Source organism: Hydractinia symbiolongicarpus, chromosome 4, assembly GCF_029227915.1.
Source record: "Hydractinia symbiolongicarpus strain clone_291-10 chromosome 4, HSymV2.1, whole genome shotgun sequence".
Classification (NCBI taxonomy): domain Eukaryota; kingdom Metazoa; phylum Cnidaria; class Hydrozoa; order Anthoathecata; family Hydractiniidae; genus Hydractinia; species Hydractinia symbiolongicarpus.
In genome coordinates, this window is record NC_079878.1 from 11,371,962 (window position 1) to 11,395,494 (window position 23,533).

The 23,533-nt window shown below is 33.1% G+C and overlaps 1 protein-coding gene across 9 annotated transcripts; it reads right to left on the bottom strand.

Annotated features, from left to right (window-relative positions):
• Positions 1 to 274: 274 nt before the first annotated feature.
• Positions 275 to 22,977, bottom strand: LOC130641257 (rap1 GTPase-activating protein 1-like). Of its 9 annotated transcripts, XM_057447985.1 has the most exons (17): positions 12,983 to 13,151; positions 11,305 to 11,372; positions 10,114 to 10,146; positions 8,089 to 8,139; positions 4,892 to 4,960; positions 4,611 to 4,802; positions 4,337 to 4,531; positions 4,119 to 4,259; positions 3,744 to 3,916; positions 3,122 to 3,494; positions 2,650 to 2,916; positions 2,418 to 2,464; positions 1,797 to 2,049; positions 1,611 to 1,686; positions 1,410 to 1,495; positions 902 to 953; positions 275 to 560 (listed from the first exon to the last, which is right to left on the bottom strand). In XM_057447985.1, the coding sequence occupies exons 1-17, from the start codon at positions 13,134 to 13,136 to the stop codon at positions 529 to 531; spliced, it is 2,262 nt and encodes a 753-aa protein (XP_057303968.1). In that variant the 5' UTR covers positions 13,137 to 13,151; the 3' UTR covers positions 275 to 528. The 9 variants fall into 9 exon arrangements, with proteins under 9 accessions (XP_057303968.1, XP_057303973.1, XP_057303974.1 ...); XM_057447990.1 differs by lacking the exons at positions 902 to 953; positions 12,983 to 13,151 and adding an exon at positions 22,895 to 22,977; XM_057447991.1 differs by lacking the exons at positions 902 to 953; positions 12,983 to 13,151 and adding an exon at positions 19,045 to 19,063.
• Positions 22,978 to 23,533: the final 556 nt, after the last annotated feature.

Consider the following 23,533-nt stretch of genomic DNA (forward strand, 5'->3'; position numbering starts at 1 on the left):
TCATGTCTTGTGAAAAAATATTGTGATTATCACAGTATTACGATCACCGTTGCAATTTCAAGGAACTCTCATATCAAAGAACACCTTTCTGTGCCATCGTAGCGTTGTAAGACGCTGGGAGGAAGTATATGCCAAATATGCAAAAAATCGTCATTTTACTTTCTTGACACCCACGTGTAATTTCACTTCAGTCTGTGTGAACACGGCAACTTATTTTCCATCTTCATTTACTTACCATGAGATATAGTAATTAACCTAAAATATCTACTAATCATTGCTAGCAAACCACGAATTATTTTTCAAAGTTATATAAAGTTATATAAATACAAAACTCTAAGATATTTACAGAAACAGCTAATATAGTTTGAACCACTCTGCAGGGTTGGCCATTACTCTAAAACAGCCATATGCCTTCATACGAATTGCTACACAAATTCTGTTGCAGTGGTTGGAGTTGCTTTAAACTTTCGAGTTTGTTGTTGTAAAGATTTAATTTGTGACGTGTACGAGTCCATAGCTGCGTTTTTTTCATTTAGTCTTTTCAGTTCTCGTTGATGCAACTAAAAAGAAAATGAATGAAAATCCCTAATGTAAGCCATTGATCAGCCAGGAAAACCTGGTTTCCTGGCTAGACTTTTAGATGACTTTTCAAGTCATGCCAAAGGCGCTTGTTTGCTTTGTCTTTCACAAAACATTTGAAAGAAATCGTGTTATTTTGTGGGTTTAAAAACATGAAAAATTTTAAATTATGGTTAAATCTTAGTAGTTTAAAATTCATTTTAGTAGTATTAAATTATCGATAGTTACTACGTTAGTTCATTACTTTAACATCTCACTGAGATGACCCACAACCAGGGGAGTGGGGTGCATATTACTGTAATCTATATAAAAAACAGTTTACCTTTAACCTTACTCGCAGCAAGATCCTGTTTTTCTTTTTGTTCCCTTAAAAGCTAGTAAGAATTAAGAACAAAGTAACACTAATGTCAAAAAATAACAACGTGCGAATGAGGTGCAATTTTCGTACGGTCTGTTTTGGTGTGCGTCCGTGCGAAAAAACGTGTAATTATCTAATTTGTCCACTAAAAGTATTTGTTTGCAATGGCGGTTGGTAGAGCGTTATTTTAGGCGTATATTTTGAAGTAGTCGTTAAGACTCGCGTGATTATCTACTTTACATACGAAAGGTCAGAAGATGTCGTGATGAGTTAAATGGATTTTTTTTTTGCGACGACGGTTGTTAGGGCGTTATTTTAAACATTATTTTAAACAGTCGTTAAACTGATTAAATGGTCGTTATAATGTAGATAGCCGTCAGTAATTTACATGATATTGTCACTTTTATCGTTACCGTAAAATTAGGCCGTGTAAGTGTTACAGATAGACAAAATAGAAGGTAGTTTTTCTCACCACATTTTGCCTCATTAAGTCCATTTTATCCATCTTTAACTTGTTGATTTCTGCCTTGAGTTTGTCAATCTCTTTTTGCGACGGAGCTACACAAACAGAATAAAAAAAATAAAAAAATAAAATGAAATAAAAATGAAGGCTAAAGTCGCCAATACCTCCACAACAAACATACACACAGGCAAAAAGCTCAAAATAACTCACATAATTCCAACGGATCGTCCTGAAATTCATTATTATTCTCGCCATGAATAACTTCACTATTTGAAGGAGAATGAGCCTAAAGAAATCAGAGTAGAATAAAAGAAATATAACAAAAAAAACAGAAAAATGTACTGGAATAATAGATGCCAACGTAACAAAAATATCTTATCACAAGTGCGAACTTACTGTCGGTGACAAGCGTCCATTAAGGGTCGACAACATATTCCTTGGTAGTGATTGCGATTGCGGTGGAAAGTCCGTATCGAACAGTTGGTTTGTGAAGAAGCGGGACTTTGCTTTCGGACGGCCGTTCACTTTATACGACGTTGGATCACGCAATGTTGGACTCACTTCCCCAGAGCTATTCAAATCAACATGTATGCGGTTACTCACTAGTGGAGGACTTCTTGAACGTGGAGAGAGTGACCCTGACGATAATCTAAAATTAGATCGTTCCTATATTTGATAATTTTTACTCAGTGATACATGAAAGAAAAAACAACTTCGTCGAAATCGTGTCTTCCTCAATGTTAGCGATATTTTATTAGAATTTCGTTCGCCTCAAAGCATTCATATTCAAAAACACACAAATCACTATTCATGGTACGACTCATTTATAAAGACACCAGTAACAATCAACCATACGTAAACATTAATTAGTAAACATGAAAAGCAAACACGGGCGGATTCAAAATGGCAGAATTAAAAAGACAGATTTAAAATGGCAGATCCTAAATGGCAGATAAGCTACGATAAAATGTAAAACCAATGCTGACAAATACTTGGTCATGTACGAATACAACAAACCTTTTTTCCTTTTTGGCTTTTTTCTTTTCTTTTGAATTTTTCTTTAACTAAAAGCAATAAGTTCGATACAAGGAATGGTGGCAACGCAGGTACGTAGATATACCAAAAAAACACAATAAAACTTAATTGAAAAAAATGTGCGAATCATTGGTGATGTTGACGAGTCGTCGTCAACAATAAAAAATCAACAACCGGAACAATAACAACAAAAACAAAAACATAATTTACTTACGTCCTTCTTCTGATCGTTCACTGTCAACGAACTGATGTCATTCAAAGAGAGAGAATGTCCACTTTTCTTTGATTGAACCAGACCGGTGGAATTACTAGAGACTATACTTTCAGACCGCTTTATGGCTGATCGAAACGATGATAATATACTACTTGTTTTCGAAGTTGACTCGTTTTGTGATATTAGAGTTTCGTCCTCTAAAAGTTTTTCGTTCTTTGTCACAAATTCGTTGACTAAGCTTTGAAGCAGCATAGATCGTGTACGCAACTAAAAAGAAAAAGAAAATGAAGTTCATCAACACGATCTGAATTAACATGGTATAATTAAACATAAAAAATCATGAAAAAAGTCTTTTTTTACACTGCCGATGTACCCTTTTTCAATGTACTTTCCAGTAAAACGCTTCATTTATTAGCGGTTACATCATTAATACACTCGCAGTTTCTGAGTGCAACAGAAAAACCCAACTTACAGCGAGAGAAGAAAATTTTTCACTTTTAACTGCAGCTATCTCAGCATTTAACACTTTCGTTAGCAAGAAGTTTCGAAATTCAGGCCCCTTTTTGAATATACAAGGGTTCGGCAACGGCGGGACAAACTTTGGTACGCCATCTTTCGCAGTCACAGAAACTTTATAATGCGTATTTGCGCTATTCGGATTCACAACTTGAACGATGATGAATACGTGAAGGAAATGCGATCGAAATGAGTTGGGACAGAAAGGGGTGTTCTCCTCTTGAAAGATAATAGCAACCACATCATTACCAATGTGTCTCTTGCGACTTAACTGTTGCGAATCGTTTGGCGTAAACGGCAACAAGGTCGAAACATGGAACATTAATTCTCTAAAATAGTCAGAGAGGTAATGGAAATATATGAAAAACTACTTTGCTGAATAAATCCGCCAGTTTTCATGGTTACAATAACAAACAAACGAAAAAACATGGGATCGTCATGCTCGTTTGCATTTCTGGCTAGTAGTTAAATTAAATTCTTTAAATGCCAATAAAAATTTAGCGAAAACAATGGTCACTATCGCAACCAAACGAAAATAAATTAAGTTAAATTAAATTTAAATAATGTCGGGTGCACACCTATTTTTGTGGTTAGCGTAGTAGGAATGATTTCCTGTTTGTCCGTATTTTACATCCAGACCTCCTCGGTAGTTAGGGAAGTCTTTTAATTCCACTCGGTTGCCTAACATGTCAAGAAATTCACGGAACGCAAGAGATTCAGTTTGATTTTGTAGATACTCCTCCTCCGTGGTCTAAAATAGAAAAATTCCAGGTTTGTAAATATGGAGTCCAAGATAGGATGTGAGGGTCGTAGCGTACCATTCCCAAAATGAAAACTCAGATACATCAGAAGAATTTTCCCGCTTCACATTTTACTACATAGAAACGCGTTATTAAACCGTTATTAGTCGAACAATACGTGGTTAAGATGAGTAAAAGAAAACTCATAAACACCTGTCCAAATGTTTGGTACACAACTCCAACTTTGTACGAGTTTGTTACAGTATGCTCGTCGAACTTGGTGATGTCGTCACTAGCTTTGAGTAAAGAGATTGGATGAAACCTTTCTACTTCCACTTCGTCATCCAAAGCAGACTAAAGTAAAAACGATCACATATACAAAAAAATCCGAAATACAAGCAAAACAAAAGTATTTCGGAAATATATCTGACCTTCATAAAGTCGCGTGGACCGGGATTGTCTGCCTGAAACGTTGTCGTGGGCAGTATTTTATCTATCGTCCGATCTTTCAAACGCAATATAATCCGATATTGATCAGGAATATCGTCATCCACAGATAAGTCTAGCATGACGGATAGAAGCAGAGGTCCATACTTGTTATCCACGCCTGCGAAGTTGACATGTTCCTACAAAATTGCGAAAACTTGCAGACAGGATAAAGATTGCGTGGAATTCAAATTATTTTAACGACAACGTGAAACTGACCTTGCCCACAAAATGTCTGCGATAGTTATAAACACTATTGTCTTCCAGCACCGAACACCTACTCATATCTATTGAAGGAAAAACTGGTCGATCATCAGTGTCTCGTGATAACACATGGTAGTTTCCTTCCATCCAGTATTCTCCATCCACTGGCAGTACCACCATTGGGTACGGTGCACCGAGAGCCAGAACCTAAAAGCATTCATGTTTTCAAGTAGTCTTGCACACAATCCAAAGTTTGACAAAAACTATTTAATTTTACGGCTTTTTACTTTAATTACCTGTTTTATAGGTTCCACATCTTTCTTGTCCTCGTTAGCTTGTCCAATTTCCATTTTCACCTGTTGATGCTACAAAAATAACAAAACTCAATATTACAATCTTAGCACCACAGAAAAATGTGAGTGTATTCAAGAGTTTCTTTTCATTAAACGTCAACGTCCGATGTCAACGTAAATGTAATGTTCAGCTTGTCAGTTCTCTTATGCCGAAAATGACGCACAAAACGAGAGGTCAATACACTCGTCACTCAGCTACGTTCCAAGCGTACAAGAATGACACAAAGTTTAAATTATTAAGAACTTAAGTTTAGATTAGTAAACAACATGGCAGGGACATGGCGGCTCTACGTTGTATAAAAACAAAAACAGGACGGTCGATAAAAGAATAGACAAGTGATTCCATTAAAGACGATATTGCGAGCACAGAACAAAGAAACAACTCTTGCTAAATACGTCAAAATAACCGGTAGCGAAAACACAGACACACAGTCAAGTCATTCCCAGGTTGTCCTTTCTGAAAAAAACAAGCGAGCAATTCGACAGTAATAAAAGATGATTCACTGAATGCATGAAAAGTGCAAGAAGTATACTGCTAAACATTCATGACGTTACCATATAATGCACAAAATAATCTACTACATGACGTTTTAAATAGATAAAATAAAATGGCAACCTGTTTAGCTACACGAAACTTCTTCAATCCCATATCTCTCTATGGAAAAAAACCCTTTACTAAATGTATAAAATGACTGCTCCGAAATGTATGGAAACCTCGATTAGAATGAATTCTCATGCTCATTCACGCAAAGTGAATCAAATATTGATGAAGACGAATTAAAGTGAAGCAGATGCATGTATTCATATTGAAAATACAAAAAATTACATTGAATGTGGCTGTGAATGATTTAAAAGGCGAAAGACTTAAAACAAACGCTAAACAATTAGAAAAAAAGATAAAAAAAAAGAAAGTGAAACTGAATTCACTCTTTTTTAAATCGAATGTAAAGTATATTCAGCGGCCATTTTCTGTTTGTAGTCATTTCTCTCTTTCCTTCTATCAAACGCGAATATGATAGGGATTCATAGATATTGTCAAAAATTTACATGAAAAGAACAGTTGAATTTGATTGTGAGAAACATGATTATTTTTGTGATTTTTTGAACACTTGTTTAATAATAAAGAAAAGATAGGAAGCATGCTAGCATGTTTAGAAGATAATCTTCATAAAGACTATCAATAATAATTATTTGTAGGCGATCATGAAACGTAGTTAATGAGGAGGGGTCAATTAAAAAAGCACTTAATGGGTACGTCACCATGACAACACGTCATAAAGCACACGAGTGCGGAGAATAGAGTCCTATCTTATCATTGTCAACGTTTCCTTGTTAACTCAAAAAAGTGTAAACATTGAAAACCCAGGGCAGCTACAACAAAGTCGTAATTAAATAAAATCTTTAACTGAAAGGTACATGGAAACGTAATTAAGTTGAAGCTGTACTTTTTAATATAAATTAAAAAACATATAGATGCAAGTATTTTGAAAAATTACAGGAGGGCTGTATTAAACATAGCTTTCAGTAAGTAAAATGGCGGCGTAGTAACGACACATTCGACGAAAATAACAACCCGCGTAAAGCGAAAGTGATAAAAATTGTCAAACGTCAACAAACTGTAAATTTTCTGTAAACAAAAAAAACAACAGTGTTTGATATAATTAATATTTCCTTCCTGTCACGCCATATTTTACACCATCAAATTTCGAATCACCACTACCTTGTTTTCATCTTGAAAGTCATGAAGTTTACAATCATTCCACTTGAACTTTCCATCCATCTCATCATCTTCATTTATAGTAAAAAACGAATCCACATAAAACATCTTGCTGAGTCAGCTAACAAATGTGTTGCTTGCAAAGAAGAAAATTTCGTTTTTTACTTTCACTACTGAGAACGTTTTTCATTCGAAGCATACAAAACGCGTTTATCTTTCGTAATAGTTTATAGTTTCTATAGAAGCCTTCTGAAAACTTCTCATTAACCGCACAAAAGACGCTAATGAAGCTCATTAAATGAACTATTCATAATGACCAATTCGAATCGATACATAAGCAATTCTTCTTTCATCTTTTCATATTGCAAACTTAACTCTTTATTTGCGGAAAGTTCTTTTTATGTAAATATTGTTCCAACTAACAACAAATAAATTTGCAGTAGCCAATACCAAGGAAGCTTATTTTTTTTCAGAATTTAACATTCGGGCCTGCAACAAGCTTCTTTTGAAATTACTGAAAAATTGGTATCTGTTATCTATCATGGTTAATTTTTTATTTTTTTGCATATAACAATTATAGGCTCAAGGTATGAATCAAGAATCAAAAAATATACCTTAAACGAAAAAGAGACGAAAAAAAAAGGGGGGGTCATTAGACGTTTGAATATTTTATACTGTAAAACATTGATTTTTTGGAGACTAAAATATAATCAAGTATTAAGTTAAGGCGTAGTTGTGTAATAAAATATGTTAAAGAAATGCTTTTCCAATGCTTTTACAAACTGTGGTTAAAGGTTAACCATTCGTTTTTTCCTAGGGTAGCACTTGAGATATGCACATGCTTGGGACTTCCTCCGCAACTTAATTATAAATTTGACGCTGATAAAAGGGGTGCATTGGGAACTAGAATTTCTCTGCGTTGAAGAGTGCTTCCGTTAAGATGCGAGGGAAAGGAAACTTGTGGTATCACTCAACTTATAGAATTTGTACACTGCTTTGGTGAATTGAGATCTGAAGAAGATAAGCTACACTTGAAGAATGAGAGAGGACAAGAAAAGAAAGAAAAAAATACCACACGATATAATTGATGGATGTGGCGATAACGAAAAAAACATTCTCATATGATAAAAAATGTTTTTAAAGATAAATCTTGAACACTTTTTGCCTCGATCCTACCTCGAATAAATATTTTGGTCCATGGCCAGTTTATCATTGCTTTATCTAGGTACTTTCTGTGACTTTCTAATCCCTAGAGTGAGTCCATTGAAAATGTTTTGTGCTTATAGCCAGGGAAGAGAAATTACTGTACAATTATTAGAAAATCTATGCTAAATTAACATCTGGTCCTAATCCAGGAACAAACATTACACCAAAAAAGTATCACTACGAAACAAGAAGGTTATAAGAACGTGTAGTAACTTACTTTCAACAGCCAGGCTGGCATTTCGATTCTCTGTTCATCTAATCTGCTACCCTGTGAATAAAAAAAATACAAAAACGTTACGAACAACGAAAGATGTCAGCTTCTCAGGACAGTAAAGAAGATGGTGTTATTGCTAGCAAGATGAAATAACAACAGTGGTAATTCTTACTCTTCTTTTGAACATGTCGTATGTTTTTTTCATCATGATGACACAGTAAAAATTTATTTTCTCACACTATGGTCTCATATAGAGTTTTACCAGAACATAAACATCAAACTATCCTGAACATTAGGATGAGAACCTTAAGCCCTGTTTTTACATGCGATTGAAAGTCAGAAGGAAGTAGCAAAGACATACAACTAGCGTAAAAAATGCATGTAAAAACCAGGCTGCTCAACTGACACTTAGAGTTGATGTGTAAACAAAACTTGAAGAGTAGAATTTGTCTAAATGCCATGCCTCCTAGCTACATATATCTGGCGACCATAAATAAGTGCAAATGCTAAAATCTTAGCTTAACTTAGTAACTCTAACTTAATACAAGACCCCTATTTGGGGTCTTGTATTAAGTTGCTGGCCTGTAAATTCCCAAATCTGTGACAAACTAACACTGCCCTGCAAATTGGCAGCCATTATAAATAACCCGTGATTAACAACACTGCTATTGTCACGTCATTCAGCAAAAGTACTTTCAAATACACACTTGATTAAGGTTACAAACAGAACAGTTGAACAGTTGAACCCTTTTAAACAGTACAAAATGTTTTCTTTTTTTCTTCTTAAAAACAACCCAAAAAACCCAAAAAAACACACACACAGATACGCGAAATGATACAAAAAAAGCTGTTCTCTAATCTTTGTAAATCTTCAACCTTATGACGTCACTGTATTATATCAAACTTTCGATCACAAATTTAACACGCGACTAATTATGTTCTGTTTTTATAAGTTTGCAATAAAAATTTAAACTGTTCCTAGCATTCTCGAGCAGGAACGTATGTGAAAATGCTTCTGACTTGAGGGATTGGCCAGACGTATTTAATGATTGACACCTGTAAGCTGATCTTAAAAAGTAGAAAAGATTTTTTTTAGGCTCAAGGATAGGACATCATGGAGAAAGCGTTCACTGGAAATCCGTTTCATGATTGTGAGAAACAAAATCAAACATGGATTATACGCGGTAGTTTATCTGTCTAACTCACCCCCATTTCCTTATGACCCTACGCTTATCAAAGTTTGAAACGTCTAAAAGCAGCGTTTACCAGGCGGCGGCTGTACTAACGCATTTCATCAAATCGTTTAAAACAAAAGCAACAACATTTTAGACGAAAAGATTAACTCAAAAAAGCTTAAAACGGAGCAGTAAAAAACCTTAACACCGACATTATCATGTTGTTTATCGCTTTGTTGCCATTTTTGTAAAGATGTAGTGCTTATCTTCATCAAGGAAAGTCTTTCAGGATGCCAGTCAATTTCTTAAACAATTTTAAGGTTTTTTTATACTGTTTTTGGGGTTGTTTCCAGAGTTTTGTAACACACAGGAATACCGAGGTATACAAAAGGTAAAAAAATACTCCCAAAATTGCAGTGCTGAACATTTAAAGTTATGAAAATTAATTATTTGTAAAAATGCAAACACAACAACTTATGCGACGCAATGTTCCACAACAAAACAGAAATGATTTCGAAAATATTCATATTCCAACGTTTTTAGGTTTATTTCTAGAGAAGGGATATTTAAGATCTTCAAGGTCACCTGTCTGATTTCAAGGTTTTCAAAAATCGAGCAGACACTACTTTGCTTTTACCACTAGAAAGTTTTTCGTCACTTCTGCACAAGTTTTCCATGAAAAATATCTATTTAAATAGGGCGGTAATTAGAATATAAGGGTAGTACTATATAGGGCGCTGATTAGAAGATAGCACTCATTAATAAATTCTATTTTAACATAAGGGTGGATTTAGAGGGCGGATGTAGTCTGCCACGAGATAGAATTCAGTTACTATGACAACAGACAACTTACCTGCAAGCGAGTCAGGATGTCAAAGAAATCCTCCTAAGAAGAGAAAAAAAAATATATATATATATATTTTTAAATAATTAAAACTGGGAGAACAAAATTATTTCAAACTTTCTTTAGTTTCAATGCGTTTATAGAAAATCTCCAGCTTTAGACGCACATACCAAAAAGATCGCACCAACCTGCTTTTAACATTCGTTTAACAAAACCGAAAAAACCCCGAAACCAACCCATGTTGCATGACTGATTATGCGAAACACGAAGTATAATATTAAAATGAAAATCCACCTTGAAATTAGACACGACCGTTACTTTTTTTTCAAATCAAACTCTTCAAGCAAACAGAAAACAATTTCTTTACTTGTTGTCTGCAATCTCCATTATAGTCAGCCATGACAATCAGTTTTTATATTTACACACGAATGTGCATCCTTTTCTTTATTACTTTTTTAAAACGATTAACGTTCTCTTCGAAGATGCACTAAGCTCGCACAACAAAATATATTTTTAATGTTTACCATTTCAAAATTTGATATAGGAAGAGCAAATATTGAATTTTTTAACACAAACGTTTTTTGTCACAGCAATTTACTTATAAAACAGGATGTTTAAAACACAGATGGCTTTGATGAACACTTCTTATCACTTCAGCGACACATTAACGGGTAGTAAAAAGCATGTGTAAAAAAACCTCAATTTTCGTTTCGTTCTCGTTTCAGAAGCCACATGAAAGGAAATGTCTAACCAGGAGATGTACGCTGCATGAATTACTCATTGTTACGCAAGTTGATTAAAAGTTGGACGTAGGTGTACGATCTAGTGACGAAACCGTGATGCAACTCACAGTCGATGTGCAGTGACTGTTTTGTCCTGTTTATTGATGGCTTATGTAAGACCATTTCCAATTCCCGATCAGTAAGTATCGAAATAATTTACAAAAGAATAAAAAGGCTTTAAAGCAAACATAAAGACAGAAGAATGCACCCCCAAAAATTTATAAACACTCTAGTCCAACAATTCCACAATAATTGATGTGTCTCACTAAACAACGCAACGATAGAATCAAAATGAAAACATTGTTTGAGAATACAACGCAATCTTGTTTATGGCGACTACTCATAGATCTTTATAAGTGTCAGTGCAAAGAAATAAATTCACTTTCAGCATGATAAATACAAATCAATTGGCACAAACCTCTTCTGGAGTACCTATCGATGTGCTATCGTCAGTTGCTTCATCCTCTCTCAACGAAAGCAGTGAATCTATAAGAACATAATTTATAAATACAGTAAAAGTCGGAGCAGTATAATTTGTCAACTTGGCATTGTTCAAGAAATAAGAAAAAAAATTTAGCTGTATCGCAAAACACGATTAAAGCTATCATTTGAAGACTACAGCACACCATAACATAGCCTATTGTCACTAAAAATTATTACAGCGACGCTGCGCGACGATCTGGTCACGTCTCTACCTACCATTATGAATGAGATTGTTGTTGTTATCAAAGTTCCATTCGGAGACAGTATACTTGAAAGTAATGCTGCTGTCCATCTTAGCATGAAATTTTTTTTTTCACGATTTATTATACACGGAGAATAAAACGCTATTTTGAACCTCTCTTGAGATACATTAAGCTTCTAAATGAGCCTTTTTAACAGCTTTTATATGCATATATATATATAATGTACATCAGTTCAAACATTTCTGAGTGCGTCTTTTGTTATACAACTATCATAATATTGAACAAGTTTGAGAACATTGGACGTTCCATGATTTAACGTGTTTCTTTTCAAGCAACTTCTAATTCTAAACGCTTTAAGAAAAATTCCTTTTAGCGCTCAAGCGCGAATAATATACGCAACAATAAAAACACAAGTTACTAAAATCAGGCTTCGCGTTGTTTAATTATTTTATTAATTTTCTACATACGTATTTTTATATAACTTTACCATTAACAATACAGCAAGTAGATTTCCAAACAAAATCCACGCATTTACGTCACATTTACTAAGCCTTCTATTAACTAGGGACAACCATACTAATTAGCCGCATTACTCTTTAAATTATGAAATAATATAAGTTAATCATCAAGAGACACACATGAACTATAAATAGTAACGCTGTAATACAGCTTTTTTTGTCTAAATAAGGCTTTTTAAGATTTTCTGAAAGTCGTAAGTAAATAATAGAGAGAACATACACAAATGTTGTGGGTTGTAAGGAAAACGGGTTAGAGAGTTTTCGGGTTAATGAAAGTTGAATATGTTCTCAGCAAAGCCGAAAACTGAATGCACTGTTTATCTATAGACCGAATATAAACAAGCTAAAAAGTTTTGACTTTTCTTCAACGACATTTTCTATTTTTTTACATCAGTGAATTAGTAATGCTTAAATGTTCTCATCCAACAAAATAATCAATACACACTAAAAAAACTTATGACTTAAAGGGCTGGTCGAAAAATATACACAAAACAGAGCTATTAGATTGAAATTCTCCTTAACTCCCTCTCTGTCCTAATCGACAAAATCAAATGCAACATACTTCAGTTAAATCTCAAAATCACAAGGACTTAAAAAACGCTTTTCTTAAGCGTCTAGACAAAAAATTTTCACGCGGTATAAATTATTTTAACGTCAAAGGATTTAACCTCCTCCCTAACTTTAGGTTGACGTTTAGCATACACTTTCGATTTGTGAGTCATAAAAACTCGCATCGTCATAAACTTTGAACGTTACGAACAAAATAAGACGTAAAAAGACATAAGAACAAACAAACAAACAAACAAACAAGAGCAAACAAACAAACAAACAAACAAACAAGCAAACAAACAAACAACCAACCAAAAAAACAAACAAACAAACAAATACTTACTAGTTGAATGAACAGACAGCCACGACTGTCGCCTAATATCACTATCAGTCGAGGATCGGGGACGTTTCTTTATCCTCTTGAACCTTAGTTTAAACTCTTGTATACCGAAAGTGTTAGGTTTCTTTGGGATATCTTCCATTATACTATGCACCATAATTCCATAAATATTTTAATATCTTTAACGAACGATATAAATTAGTAAAATCTTATATACAGAAGATTGACGTAACAATTTTAAAGCTTAAGCCAAAAAGTAAAACGTGAAGTCAGTCAGCCATTCACACGCGCATGTCTGCCCCTAACCGTGATAAAGCCAACATATCATTACTAAATGTGACACAAAAACACTTCACCCCTGTTTTATCAATCGTGAAAATTATAAACACATTTCTCAAGTAAATAAAACACCATAAATACACTAAATATCCGCTACGTCCTGTCTTTTTTATGACAATTAGCAAGTTGACGAGAAGAGAAGAATCTCAACGATTATCATTAAGAACATCTAAACTTGTAGTTAACCAGCAAATGAACAATATAGTGTCCAAACCTCTTCTACTTTATATTGTTATTTTCACCGCTAACGAGTCATGTGCGATGATGTGAAGAAATATTCAAAGAACATGATGGATCCTAGAAACCGTACGAAGTAACCATAAAATTAGTAATTATTACTCATAAATTCGTCAATTAGAATAGAAAATATATATGCAGAACGAAAACTTGCTTCACGAAGGACTAACCACAGAACAACAGACTAACAATTTTCAGATTAAAACTTGTTGAAAGGAAGCGAATTAAAACAAAATTGGCAATGAGTTAACCTCGTAAACTGTTGAACAGCTTTTCCTGTGACGCGACCATGTTGTATGGTGCCTTACACAATTAAGAGTGGGAGATGGACGTTAAAAAGAGACGCTGGGTGCCAAATTGCGAGAGAAAGGTATTTTCAAGAAACGTTAAACGAAAAAGAAAATTACAGAAATATAAACTGGAAGCCAACCAGCTGAGTCTTAAATTGGCGCTATAATATTTTTTAAAAACTTTGGTTTCGTACTCAAGATTTGAAGCCTTGATTATTTATGCTGCATAAATTATGACGTCACTATAAATTCAGGAGGGTTAAAAAGAGCAAACTAGCGTCATGCTGACATAATGGTATCTACACATGATTAGGGTATAGGCCTTTGAAAAATCCAAAATTATGGATGCTAGAAAAAGTCAAGATTGAATTTAACTTAGTTTTGACATCATAATTTATGCAGCACAATTAAAACTTTAAATTTTGAAAAAGTGAAAGCTAAAGGCTTTTAATGAATGAAGAAACAACAACATTCTGGCTGAACCCAGTTATGATGTGACTACAATTTTATTGAAAAAAGCTGGAAGAACATTAGAGAAACAGCAACACTTTTCTTCAGTAAAAACCCTTCACACATTACATACCAAACTTCTTCTATTGTCACTCAATACGAGTTGTTGGTTACCCGTGAAAAATCATCAACAAGAATGTTCATTATTACTCTAACGAGATTCTAACGACGTGTAATTATTCCGTCATTAACATGTGCAATTTTTAAAAGGACAAACAATAAGGATATCACATCATCAACTTCTATTCAAATAATATCCTCCCGTCGTGATGTAAGACAAAAACAAATGAGATAGTGAAATTAAAACCGTTATTTCATTACTGCTTCCTATGATAAACCAACTGGTAAATTAACCCTACCCACTTCCAGTTTCATCTAATTACATGAGGAAAGAGATATAACGAATGGTTGAGGGAGAGTAACAGTTAGAAATGTCTAGTAGTTCACAGAAGCACGAGTTTGTAGAGAAACGCCCAGTGGCGTCTGTATTAGTTAAAAAACGCCCAGTAAACAAATGCTATTGCCGGGCTTATCAGACTAAGCTTAAACCAAAATTCATTTTACCAAACGAAAAGCGATGGAGTTTCTCACATTAAAAAAGTATGTATGAAAACAATATTCCAAAAAATCTTTAACTGATAATGAAAAAATATTTCTTGTAATGGTCTCGTTAAACAAAAAAAAAACTTTCTAATCATAGGATAGAAACGATTGTTCATGTCAAACGTTTCAAAGGGTACATCTTCCATCATCCACATGAAAAATAAACCATCTTCAGCCATCAACAATAACATGTATCAACAAAACATTAGACTCTTACAACTAAGATATTTGTGACACCAAATTTTCTTCTGTCCGCAGTAACAGACAACCTCATGGGCGAGCAGCATGGATCACTTTATTTTCTTCAAAACACAAACCGCTGAAGCATGCAAACAAGTCGTGAAGACATGGAAACAACATGACCTCTACCAAAGCAACGCACATTATTGTGGTGTACGTAACAGATCAGCTCGAAATTACATGCGTAGCACATGTTCTAATTAGTCCTAATTACGCATACCAGACCACACCTGGGCTAATATATATATTTACCCTTTCTCCCACAAAGTTGTCAAGATTACATTTTTAAGATAAAATTCGCCATTACTACAATCCTTAATGCAAGTGAACTTATCTTAGCTCTAAAACACACTTGCTTTTATAGGAAACTGTAGATCTGTCATTTTCATCGTGTTTGCATTTAAATTAATTAAACGTACTTAGCTATCTATCTTTCTGTCATTTAAAATGAATGAACACAAAATTAATATTATCAAGCATGGTAAAATGTCACAATAAACAAAATGTATTGCCATAACAGAGAAAAGAATTTCGAAATAGATTGCAAAGACAGATATACGTTTTTTTTATAAGAACAAACAATATAAAAACATATGGCTTCAGAAGTCCAAAACTTTAGAACATGTTAAGAATATTTAAGGCTTTGTCAACACAAAGAAGTGCTGAAATACCCTCTTTAAACTTAACAATGATAAAATAATGAAAAATTACAAGAAATTTAAGAACATTTGAAGGCTCCCACCGAGTTGAGTGTTGTTCTAATAAAAACATGTAGTGTACAAGTGGAAACTTACAACTTTTTTCTTGCTTTGATTAAAAACTAACCAACCCATATTAATTCTTAATTCTTTCAGGCGATAGTTTATAAGCCTTTTTTTCTGTTTCTGAAGGGAAGAGTGCATAAAGATACGCAAAGAGTAACACACCTTGAGTAATTTCCTATGGAAGTTTATCATCCAGTGGTCCTGACAGCTTAAAAGTAAACTCTACACACAAACTTGACGTAAAATAATAAACAATGAAAGTGATTCTTATGTGAGTAGTAATGAACTCAGGTGAAATGCAGAAATTATCACGAAAGATAAAGAAATTGTGTCAGCTAAATGAATACCTTAAACCACTAATTTTCACGGGAAGTTCTTTTGTGAATTTCGTGGGGTTTTTCGTCCATTTTTGCAAAATTCAATGACCTTAACTCGCAAAAATAAATTTCCGCGAAAAGTTATCATATTGTACTGCTACTGAACATAAGAAAACTTAAGAAAAATGCAGACAAACAATATGCTTACAAGGGGTGGCTTATAAATTAAAAAATGTGCTTTGAACGATTTTTCAGTGTTTAGATTTCACCCTCTCCTTCTTTGCTCCAAGCGTTACATTAAAAAACGTTAGATTGGAGTATTCTCATGCACACGCACATGGGCATTTGCTTACTTGAAGCATGTTTAAAATGCTTCCTATTGGAACAAGTTTTTTTGTGAATCTCGTGGGGTTTTTCGTCCATTTCGCAAAATCCAATGACCTTAACGCGCAAAAATAAATTTCCGCGAAAAGTTATCATATTGTACTGCTACTAAAAATTAAAGTAACTTTATGCTGAAAAATATCCTCATGGTAAGAAATAATCGTTTTAAAAACCTACGACTTTTGCAGTTTCTAGCAGATTGCTAAAATATTTTTTTTGCAAATCAAGCAACGTGGTGAGAGGTCTTGTTCCAAAAGTTCCTTGCCCCACATCACAGTCTTATTTGTTATAGGTTTCTTAAAAAATTAATTCTTTCAAGAGGCAAATTAGTTACCAGTCACCAATTAAAACTTTGTTCATTTTGTTTATTCTTTCATTATAACAAAATTGTCGTTTTTTTCCCGGTTTTAATGTTTCTTTAATATTGGTGTTATATATAGTACTTCATCTCAGCTGTCTAGTACTAAAAAAACAAACGCATAGCTACAAAGAAACAAAAAAGGCAGTTCCTATCGACGAGATAGTTGCAGGATCACACATTAGTAATATCCTTACTTAATTAGGTAAAACGATACAGTTAAGTCAAACCTAAATAATTGCTGGAGATATCGAAGATTTTTGTTCAAAATGGCTGCCAAATCACGGCTAATGAGTGGTATTATGTTATGTTGATAATTATTAGGTTGGACTGGAATCGGACTGACCTCAACACAAAACGAAACGATTCGTCCAAATATAAATCAAATAGATGATTAATGGTTAAAAGTTATGAGTAAAGCCATTAAAAAAAACTCATCAAAATTATCTGCAAACCATAATACAACCTGCATGAAAAAATGTGGGAAAATATAATTTTTACTGTGACCAAAAAAACCATGTACTTAGTCAGAACACGACAATTACGCAAAGAAATACAAAACAAATGAGATATTTAAACGATCCACTTTATTAGTTTCTGTAGAATTTCAAATTTTTTTTTAGCAGTACCAAATTTCCAAATAACAAAAGCTACCAACTGTCTGTCAGAGAAAGTTGCTGTCTATGATCAAGCCATTTGACACACGCTTTTGTAAACAAAAAAAAGTTGTATGTGTATTAGCGTCTTACGCGCTAATACACATACAACTTTTTTTTTCGTCTTGATGGTTAGCTGGATCAACAGGAAGGTTTAAAAATAAGGAAAAATGAAGCATGCTATAGCTTTGATTATCAAACTTACGGGAAATTTAACCCCAAAACGCACTTAACACAAAACATAAGAAAACTTAAGAAAAATGCAGACGAACAATATGCTTACAAGGGGTGGCTCATAAATTAAAAAGTGTTTAGATTTTACCCTCTCCTCTTTGTCCCAAACGTTCAATTAAAAAACGTTAGATTGGAGTATTCGTTCAATAGCGTTCAATAAAAAAACGTTAACCCGCACTCATTCATTTGCTCATTTGAAGCATGTTTAAAATGCTTCCTATTGGAACAAAAAAGCGATCTTTCGTAATATAAATTATTTGAATGTTAAAGAATTCGTGTAAAGTAGATAGCAATTGAGTCGAAAATAGTTAAAGGATTTAATGCCTTCCTCTCAACCTAATGTCGGGTTGACGCTTAACTCTCACCTTTCCATTTGTGCGTCACCACTACAAAAAACTCCCACTTTTCATAAGTATCTCTCACAACTACGTTATTTTTCAATCTCTAAAGAACAAAGCCTAAATTTCAATTTATTTTTCAATCACTAGAATACTACAATTTGTGGTTACACACTCCAGAATAATAATATTATTCAGAAAAAAACAATTAATATCGAGGTTCAACGAAAGCATTGTGTGGGCACACTGCAGGCTTTTTATCATCATTTTATTCTTGATATTTGACGTCCATTCTCCATGCACCATTATAATAATGGCAGGTTTTAAAAACAGATACAAACATGCGTGAACTTTTCAATTTCTCCCCCCTTTAAGGTTGGACTAAAGTCGACCACTGTTTTTACTCTAACACTAACTGTGGGAGATACAAAATTTTATACTTGTCCACTAATTAAAACGATTGCAGACTTTGTAGGTTTCAGTCTTAAGACCATAGCTACTAACAACGTCGTGGATGTGTTTACAAAACGTTCCTACTATCTGTACTAAGGTTAATAGTTCTATAGCTAATAATTATAAATACAAACTTGCACCCGAAATAAATGTTTATATCTTTACTTCATTATTAATATATTTGTTTTTACTTAACTTTTAACTAATTCTACGTAAAAGAAAGATTACTTTTATTCACCTCGCCTAAAGGTACGCCACCCTATGCTTAAAATTTTAAATTTTAAATTTCGCTTGTAAACAAAAAAAAAAATAATAATAATAATAAAAACATGGTATACGTACAACATTTGATGCTTCAAGTAATAGATCTTACATTCATACAGGATAACTTCCCCACTCAGCGAAACTACTTTTGCCTGTGTTCTAGCAACACTATAAACCATTTATCAAATCAATTGGTATAAGAAATTGCTGAAAGAATAAACTTGATAAGCTTAACAAGCATTTCGCAATACCTCTTGATTCAATTAGTTTCTATCTTCCATCTTTTATCTACCCTTCTACTTCTAGCTTTTGTTAACACATAATTGCACTAAGTGTCTTACCTTGTTACGTGGTATCAAGGTTTTGATTATCTCAAAAACCTTTTATGCCAACTATTATTACTTGTGTTATTCATTACTATGTGTGGAACATGCTCAGTACATTTTCTACTTCAATTTTATTGTTCTGAACATAGTAGCAATTACCTGAGATCCCACATATGCAGGGAGACAATATCTTGTCCATAAAAAGACCTTTCCCGAATTTCCTAATTATGTTAAACTCAATAAAAGAGGTCGAAACTAATAATGATTCTTATCCCTAAGTTCCTTATCAAAAAGTAGAACAAATTACCTAATTTCGTTAATATTTCTGTTTGTTAAGTGCTTCGATTGCGAGCTGAAAGTTACAGTCAAACCCTTTATATAGTTGAGCTTTCAAAGAATAGCCTCCTTTTCAAAATAATAAATTTTCTTCAAATCTAAATAAAATCCAGCCAGAATATTATATTGCTTTAAAAACTTTAGTTTTAACGTGATAATTTGATATTCTATCTAAATATCCTTTATTTAAAGAGCAGAAAACTATTATAACATTTTGGATGACGAATAATTATAATTTATGAAATTCGGGATAGGTGTATTACTTCTTTTAAACCATACAATGGCTGCACAAGATTAGAATAGCAATTTATAACAATCAACTCATGCTAATTTCTCATGAACAAAAAATAACTACTACATGTTTTTTTATAACCAAGTAAAAATTTAAAATAAGCTGATGCTTTTGTGAAAAGCTCGATCAGGCTTAGAGTATGTTTACATTATGCTAATTGGGGAAACGAATGAAGAACTTAAAACTTGTCTCAATGGTATGAAATGGTTTTTAGCTATAATAGAAGAGCGACAAAACTAAGATGCAATTAAACAAACCCAAATTCAGACACTATACTGGTGTTACTTATTGTATAAGGGAAAAATAAAAGGTTGTCTTTTAATAGATATTCATATAAGAAGACAAGACAAAACACACACCATAAGAAATCATCAGGCTGGGCAATATGCGAAGTAAATGCTTTTAATAATCCCTTATCTGAGCCTATGCTACTCAGGCTGCGAAAACAGATACTACTGCACCCACCTAAAATCTTAGCCAGTTTAACACATGAAAATTATTATTTTTCACAGATTTATTCGTACAACCTTCATCTGCCCTAGCTGTGGGACATCTTTATAAGAGAAAATGTTGAGATTGTTTTGAGGAAAAAACAACAACAGCAGAAATTCACCCATAAATAGAAAACAATGAAAAGAAGTGAAACACAGACAAGAAAAAGGAAGATGACATGTACAGCTAGAAAGTGGTGACATGTTTTGAAGTGACGAAGACATCCAGTGAAAGGAGAAAAATAAATCCACTCAATCATTTATTAGCGGGATGCTCCTTAAAACAATTTACAGGGTTTCCACACGTCCTTCAAAACAAAATTGAGAAAATTTTAGGACTTTAGGGGAAATTTTTGTGATTTTTGAGGAGCCCTTGTTAACATAATTTAAATTTGAGGAGAAAAACTTGCATCTGTAAAAATGAAGGAACACACAGACTGGCATCAACTAAGAAACTTTGCTTCAAATGTAAACACGACAAAAAAGTAATGTTTGCAGGCCACAGCAACTACAAGTTTTGGTGATTCAAACTAAATAACATAAAAAGTAGCATATATAAAAAATAACCAAATGTCAAACATTTTTTAAGATTTGAGAAAACCTAAATTTCAAAAAAAAATTAAGGATAGTTGAGGAGAATTAAGGAGACCTTTTGAATTTGAGGAGATGTGAGGTGTTATGAGGAGGCGTAAAAACCCTGATTTAGGAGTACTTTAAAAACAGGCAAAAAATTGAGATTGTTTTTATAAATTTACCTGATTACAAGAAACAAGAGAGTTGCTAAAAGAGTAATTTTCATATCAATTTCATAATTGCACGGAAAATTACCATACTGCAATGGTGGTGGAATATAGGCCAGTTAGGTTGAATGTTGAAATTAAACTTAATATATGTTCTTCCAACAACAGTAATTTTGGAACATTAAAAAAGAAAAAACTACACCATGAAATTCTGTAAGAAAGAAAACATCTGAAACCTCAAAGGTTGTATCAATCTCTATTACCTGTAAAAAATTATATCTTGTAATTATAATCAACATGGTTATTATTCTAAAATATTTCATTTAATTGTGCTAGCTATGGAAACGCTGTGTTAATAGTGTGTAATAACTATAACATACCTCACAGTAAGAAAATGTAAGCCTAAGAGAAATCAAAACTATAATTATTTAATTATTATAATAATTATAATTACATAATAATATATTAATAAAGGTAATTTAATTATAGTCTCTACACTTTGAAATATAGTCATACATGAAAATTGGTTATCGCCTTTGTAAACATTAGGTACGTGGTTCATCCAACATCAAAAATAAGAAATGATAGAGATGATGGTACCAAACATATTTTGTATCAGAATTTATTCCATATTTGCTTTCATTGTCACATTTTACACACTGGTGACTTATTCCAAGTAAAAAAATTTAAGCAATTTGATTGACTGGAAAAATTCCCATTTTCAAAAGCATGATTGATTTCTACTTTTAAACGATAGAAATTTCAGTCAGAATTCTTATCATGCTCCATATGGAGAATTTCACCTAGTGTAAAAGAGACTTTATCTGTATAACAAGATTTTCTAATTTGAATACCACACACATGTTGTTTGGTGTAAAAAGCAAAGCACAACAAGAAAACCCATAGAAAATTATTACCGACGTATCCAGTGAAAATTTGATACTGGTAGACCGGCATGGACGCCCAAACTTAGACGCCCAAACAATGAATTTCACTTGAATTTTCAACATGAAATTTCTCTTAAAATGATGTTTGTCCTGTTATGATACTATGATTTATTTTGTAGGGAAATAACATACCAACCTTAATTTTCCACTTAACGTTGTCCTTAAATTAAATTCAAAAAGCATGAAAAAAAAAACGAATTCTTAGCAGTGCTGCCGCTATGTTTATTCTCTTTTTTGAGCATAATGGCAGCATTTTTACACTATTTTTAGCTGTTCATGGCACTGAAAATTGCTAAAATCAGATAGCTTTCAGGGGCTTTGACCCCTGGACCCTCACCAGGGTTAGCCCTTGACCCCCTGCTGTTTTGTCCTGGCAGTCCGGTATCCCCTCAAAAAATCCCGGATACGTCACTGCCTATAGTTATTCGGACTTATTTAAAGGTAAGGTTTGTATATAAGTATACATATACATAACACCTTTATAATCAGAGCACAAAGTTAGTAGGTCAAGTTAGCCCAGTTAATCTTTGAGTTAATTTCTGGGTTACTGCTGTAGACGTGGAGTTACTTAATTCATAGAAATCATGTTTAGTTGAGCTGATTTCATCTTCACAGATCGTTACTAACATACTAGTCTTTTAGTTAAGTTTTCAATGTTTTGGTTTCATTACAGCACATGTTTCATTTTAATTGATCCAAGAAATTGTTTGCATGCATCAAATAAACTCAAACATACCTTTTGCAATTTAAAACTAAAAAAGCAGTAAAATGCACAACTAAAGGATAAAAAACCTACCATAGTAGCTATCTGTCAATATCTTTTATGGTTTATCAGCAAAACTTGGTAGCACTGATGAGAAGGCTCTGATGTAATGATAAATTTATAGAAAAGATAAATAAAACATAAGTACTGATTAGATGTCTGAAAATAGCTCAAATTGCTTTTTTTCATATAAAAAAGACACAATACAACTCAGAAAAACAGAGAGCTTATCACACCCGCCTTACTTAAAAGCCCTACAAGAAATAAACCTATTTTAACGATTTGCATAAATGTTAAGTATAATAAATCATAGATTCGATATACAAATACAAAAGCATATGAAGCATATGAACTATAATGCCTACAAATTAAGAAACAATAAAGAATTACATTATCTAATATTGTCTCAGATTGGAATTCTCTTAAAAAATGTATATTATTTATCATGGGATAGAGTTAATAAAGAAAAAGAGTTAATAAAGCCTTCTGTTTTTATATTTTCTGTCTTTGTATTTTCTCTACAAATAAATCAATACACCTTATAGTTTTAAAAAATTAACTAATGTGATCAAAGACAAAACAAAAATAAAAGTTTCAGTTAATCTTATCCTTTTTAAGGTTTTGATAAGTTTGGAAATTATTCAAATCAATAGCCTATATCACAACTGACTT